Source organism: Solanum verrucosum, unplaced genomic scaffold (assembly GCF_900185275.1).
Source record: "Solanum verrucosum unplaced genomic scaffold, falcon-dt-bn FXZP01000062.1, whole genome shotgun sequence".
Lineage (NCBI taxonomy): Eukaryota > Viridiplantae > Streptophyta > Magnoliopsida > Solanales > Solanaceae > Solanum > Solanum verrucosum.
In genome coordinates, this window is record NW_026020477.1 from 3,288,927 (window position 1) to 3,295,447 (window position 6,521).

Sequence of the window (6,521 nt, forward strand, 5' to 3'; positions counted from 1 at the left end):
TAAATATGAGATTTAATTTAAAGAATGTCCAATCTAACAATTCCTAATTTTATTGATCTAAGAAAGAAAATAATTGATTATATTAAAATAAAACAGAGTCAAGAAATCCCTTGCAGGCTCCCGAATGGTCTTACATGGCGTGAATCTGAATTAGTCAAACTTCAATGAACGTATCAGACACCAAATGAAAAGCCAAGAAAAAATACAACGGTTCAAATATAGAAAATTAATCATGTCATATAATTAACTTCTCTATTAAAAGAATGAAATTTTAATCATTTTTCAATAAATACCACAAGTCAATGGATATGATCCTATAAGAAAATACTTATGCTAAATAAATGATGAATTAATGTAAAAACATATATTAATTAACTATAATTTAGTGATACAAATATCCATTTATATTCTAATTATTAATTATGAACAAATGATATTCTTAAAATGTTGAATATTTTATAAAATGGTGAATCAAAATTATCTACTAAAAAAGTAAAGACATTAAATAGACGACTAAAAACCGATCTTAATAATTTGACCAAAAAAAAAAAATAGAAAAAAACATCTACAGAATGTGAAAAATAATAATAAATGACTATCCAAAAAATATCAAATATTTAGTACCACAATCTAATCATCTTTAATATTCATCCACCATTTTTTTTCTTATAAATTTAACCGTGAAGGTTCTGTTTTGACTAAATTCGGACTAAATTTCTTTATACAATTCAGTTCTCGACAACAAACTAATTTGATAATTTAGAGATTATTATTCGTGAAATTGAATTCAAATGGATTTGTTTTTTTATCCAACAAAAGGAAGTTCATTTGCAATTGAAGTTGGCTATTTTGACACTATTTTAGAGGTAAAAGAGAAGATACAAAAATATCAAGGTTTTCCTATACCAAAACAAACCCTAATCTTCAAAGGTAACATTTTAGCCGATGATCTAAATGTTCATTATTCTGATATACTCGACCGATCTCACATTCAACTCATCACAGATTTCGAACTGAATAAGAATGTTGTGGTTAAGTCAGAACATCAAAAAATCAAACTCCTTCTCAAAATGTCGACATCGACCAAATCAGTTATCGCGTTAAAGGTGGATGTTACGGTTAGCCTTCGAAGGGTAAAAGAGAGAATCCATGAAATTAAAGGCATACAAGTGAGTAAATTAATATTGCGTGCGAATGGACTCGAATTGATCGATCATTACCACCTTCAAGATTATGAATTTTTAGATAATTCAGAAATTGATGTTAGTATCTGGCCTGGTACCATTGCATCCCCACCGACAACAACAACTTCATCAATATCGTCAGTGAATAACTAAAATGGACCAAAGAAATTAATAATTACTCCATGATTTTGTCTAAATATACTATATAGTACAAAGAAAATTCTAATCGAAGGATGTTATATTTGTCAAGGTGACACTATTGAGATACTTAAGGGTAGTGTCATTGGTGGAGATTAATTTTTTTATTTTTTATGTAATAGTGTGTTTGCAATTTATTATCTTGAATATTGTTATAAGAAACTTAATATATTTTAAATTCGTCAAATGAACTTTACATAAGCCTCTTTATAGGTGAATTGATACTTAGAAGGTTGAAATGCAAGTTTCTTTATTAGTAAACCAAATATTAAGAGAATAAAAAAAATACCCTTTCGTCTACTTTCTCAAACACCTGTAAGGTTTCCATAAGTACTCAACATGCTTGAGGATGAACACTGCATTAAACTGTTATGAAAGCCTTACAAAGTATGCGGCATTTGGTCTCTATTAAATAAGTATAGTCTCTTCTTCTTTCTACTAAACTATTGTTGTAGACTTCAAGGTCCTAGTGTTGTTCATGTTTATTACACACTTTAATGTTCTCCAAGTTCTTTTGTATAAAATTTAAGTAATGTGTCAGTTAACTACTCTAAAGATCGAGCGTGGATAAAACTGTTATTTAAAAGAGAGGGCAACAAAATGTGAAGTGGGATAAGAGGTACAACCGAAACGAAAGCCGAAGCGACATAAAGGAGCACATGAAACGGTAAGACAAAAGAAGGCCTTTCTATATGATTTTTTGTCTATTCAAATTTTCAGATATATCATTTAATCTATATATCAATTTAGTCCTAAAAAAATTATTTTGTTTAGAATTAACAGATACCCTATGTAATGACTACATAATTGACACGACCATTTTAAGTTCAATTTACTTATTTCACATGATTAATGGTATTTTTATTTTGGCTGGGATTGAAATTTTGCTTTATGTCTCTCAATGGTAAAGCAAATGTCATGTGAAGTATTCATAGAACAAGTTATGCAACTAGCTATGAGAAATGCCTTTTCATAGCCTTGTATATGAACATATGTCGTGCAATGATTGCTTCATGTATCTTCTTTTATTCACATAATTTTAGAAAATTATGGAAGTCAAATATTAGATGGTCATCATGGTAATGATTACATTATGGTTGTGTTGTTTTTTCCATCAACTACCTTGTAAACAAGTTGTTAAATTAAAAAGCTGGTCAAAAATAATTCATGCATTTTTTTGGTGAAACTTTGTTTTTGGTGTTATAGTGGTTCTTTCTCCTTTAGGTTGCTAATCTTTCTGCCGTGTCTTTCCTTTTAAGTTCTTTCACATTGCGAAAGAGCTTTTTTCCTATACATTTCACCTTAATGTTTTTGTTCTCCTCGACATATTGAAATTTTCCATGTGGAGGCACAAATGATACTTCAAATGACCTACAAAAGTTTTGTGGGCTTGAGTGTTCAGGATGTTAGCAGAAAAAGCTTATAAAGGACAAAAAGGAGTTTGAATGCACAATGTACCATCGACAGACAACATTAGTGCCTCGGTATTATATTTTTTACGTATATATTACATTACAACAAAATATATCGATATCCCATGGATGAAGGTCATTCACATTACGTTGAACAATGTTGGTTCTAAACTATATAACTTTTTACTACTTGCGATTAATACGTTGTGAATACTTGATTGACTTGATAGTATTACTTCCATTGATATGTGTTGATATTTGATCAACTTTATTTTACTTATTATTGAAACAAATACATTGATAGAGTAGATGAGAGTAAGCATTGACCACCTTTTATATTTAACTGATTTGTGCAATTTCACATGTTGGATGAATACCATATATCTTTCCTCACCATGATTGCATGTATACCTTCCTAAGTGACCTGATTGATGAAAGTGGATCGATATCAGCCTTAATTTATGGAAATCTAACTGAAAAAATGATTTACATGACAACTGAACACAAATTTGACACAACTTGCGTGGTTACCCTTTAGTTAAATGTATTGGTATAATTTATATATGTTTTAAATTTACTAATACTGCAAAGATGTCCAACATATATTTTAATTAAATCTAAGAAACACCTATTTTCATTTCCAGAAGCAACTCTTGCCCATTAACCATGTTCAAGGCATGCTGTCAAATAGACTCTTTCGAATTCAGCTACAACAGTCATCCTGGTGAAGCTCCAATGTTATGAACAACATTTTATCAGTACTATCTTACATAGAAAAAGAAGTCATCTTTCCACCAACATTTAATGAGAGAAGCATCAAAAGGTCAAGCCTTTAAGCACAAGTGAGATATTGTTAGAACCATCTGATTCTCTACCCGAATCTTCAAGCTCTGGGTTGAAAATTGAATCATCCACACCAGCAAAAGGGCTAAAAAAGATCGGTCTACTTAGGTACCTACATCTGAGCTTAGATGAGACTTTTCAATTGAGACGGTTGAAATATAATACAACTTATACTCTCTTTTCATATATTTTGACTTCTCTGTATTGTCTATGATTGCAGGATATATGCTTCACAAGAAAAACTTGGTGGGTGGATTGTAAAATATGTGCTAATTTTTATTCATTTGTTTTTTGAGTTGTCAACAATATAATGAGATCAAAAATACATATTTTAGTTATTTGAAAACTAAATATGATTAGTCGTAAAACACAATGATCAAGATTATAATTTATGATAATTAAGAGACAACATAGATTATTAATCTTGATCTTTTTTTTTGTTTCACGCCTTGGTGTCAAATGCTTCATATCTAACTATATTAGAGTCTGAATAAATCTGAGTCCTCTGATTATTTTCTTGATCTATAATTAAATAGCACCAACACACGTTTAAAAAGTTACTACATATAACCCTCAACAATTATTTGAGTAGTAACTCTTGGTTATTCTTTTTCTTTTTTTTTTGTAAAAAATTGTTATTAGTAATCAACTATTAAAGAAATATATGTGTGGCTCTAAAAAATTCATAAATTTGTCAAGAACATTTTTCGTATATTAACGATTTTTAGGTTCGTGAAGGGATAAATATGAGATTTAATTTAAAGAATGTCTAGTCTAAAAATTCCTAATTTTATTGATCTAAGAAAGAAAAATATTAATTATATTGAAATAAAATAGAGTCAAGAAATCCTTGACAGTCTCCCAAATGGTCCTACTTGGCGTGAATCTGAATTAGTCAATCTTCAATGAAGGTATCAGACACCAAATAAAAAACCAAGAAAACATGCAACGGATCAAATATAGAAAATTAATCATGTCATATAATTAACTTCTAAATTATAATAATTAAATTTTAATCATTTTTTCTATAAATACCACAAGTCAACAGATATGATCCTATAAAAAAAATACTTATGCTAATTAAATGATGAATTAAGGTAAAAAAATATATTAATTAACTATAATTTAGTGATATCAGTGTCCATTTATATGCTAATTATTAATTATGAACAAATGATATTCTTAAAATGTTAAATATTTTATTAAATGGTGAATCAAAATTATCTAATAAAAAAAGTAAAGACATTAAATAGAAGACTAAAAACAGATGTTAATATTTTGACCAAAAAAAATAATAGAAAAAAACATTTACAGAATGTGAAAAATAATAATAAATGACTGTCCATAAAATATAAAATATTTAGTACCAAAATCTAATCTTCTTTAATATTCATTCACCATTTATTTCTTATAAATTTAACCGTGAAAGTTCTGTTTTGACTAAATTCAGACTATTGTTTTTATACAATTCAGTTTTCGACAACAAACTAATTTGATAATTTAGGTATTATTATTCGTGATATCCAAGTCAAATGGATTTGATTTTTTACCCAACAAAAGGAAGTTCATTTGCAATTGAAGTTGGCTATTTTGACACTATTTTAGAGGTAAAAGAGAAGATACAAAAATATCAAGGTATTCCTATACCAAAACAAACCCTAATCTTCAAACGTAACGTTTTAGCCGATGATCTAAATGTTCATTATTCTGATATACTTGACCGATCTCACATTCAACTCATCACAGATTTCGAACTGACTAAGAATGTTGTGGTTAAGTCGGAACATCAAAAAATAAAACTCCTTCTCAAAATGCCAACGTCGACCAAATCAGTTATCACGTTAAAGGTGGACACGTAGCCTTCGAAGGGTAAAAGAGAGAAGCCATGAAATGAAAGGCATACAAGTGAGGAAATTAATACTCCGTGCGAATGGATTCGAATTGATCGATCATTACCGCCTTCAAGATTAAAATTTTTTAGATAATTCAGAATTTGATGTTAGTATATGTCTGGTACCATTGCGTCTCCACCGACAACAACAACTTCTTCAAAATTGTCCGTGAATAACTAAAATGGACCAAAGAAATTAATAATTTCTCACTTATTTCTGTCTAAATATACTATATAGTACTAAGAAAATTCTAATCGAAGGATGTCATACTTGTCAAGGTGACACTATTGAGATCATTAAGGGCTATTGCTTAAAGAATAACATAAATTAAAAGTATCCATCATATAGAAAGTTAGGTTGAATTACTAACCAACTAAATTCTTATTTGGTTATTAGGCAATTGGATTTCTATTATTATCATTTTTAATCAGCTAATTAATCAAACACTTCACTCTTTCACTAATTTCAATATTTGGCCTCAATAGTTGGAGCCCATTTTTGTGTAGGGTCTGGGCCAATTTATGTTTTAGGCCTCTTTAGGTTGTATTCATTAATACAAATCAATTGTATTCGTGATACAACGAATACAACATGTATTCAATCTCTCTCTTGCCTTTATCGTCTCACTCTCTCTGATCTCGCCTCTCGCCCATTTCTCTCCTCCTATTAAAATGTTGCTATGAATCGTGATTGAGCAAACTATAGCTATTAATCTCTTATTAAGCTTATAGTCATTTTTAAAAGTTACTCATTACACTAATAGGTCATGATGAAAGGCCCAATGGAATTGAGGGACATTAAATCCATTCAAGTTATTAAAATTGGGCCAATGTGTATTGTCAGCCCAATTAAGGTCCAATGAGGTCCAAGAAGAAGGAGAGGTGCTCAAGCCATATCATTTAGAGATCATACACTTATATGCAGTTTTCCAATCTTTTCACTACTGATTAATGTGGAACTTTCATTTGCACACCGAATAATTATATAATTAA

General features: G+C 29.4%; 1 protein-coding gene and 1 pseudogene across 1 annotated transcript; both read left to right on the plus strand.

The window, feature by feature from the left end:
• The first annotated feature begins 791 nt into the window (after positions 1-791).
• LOC125809383 (uncharacterized) lies at positions 792-1,337 on the plus strand. Its single transcript, XM_049489036.1, has one exon. It carries the CDS (start codon positions 792-794, stop codon positions 1,335-1,337), a length of 546 nt encoding a protein of 181 aa, XP_049344993.1.
• Positions 1,338-5,169: 3,832 nt separating this feature from the next.
• Positions 5,170-5,701, plus strand: LOC125809384 (uncharacterized; annotated as a pseudogene).
• Positions 5,702-6,521: the final 820 nt, after the last annotated feature.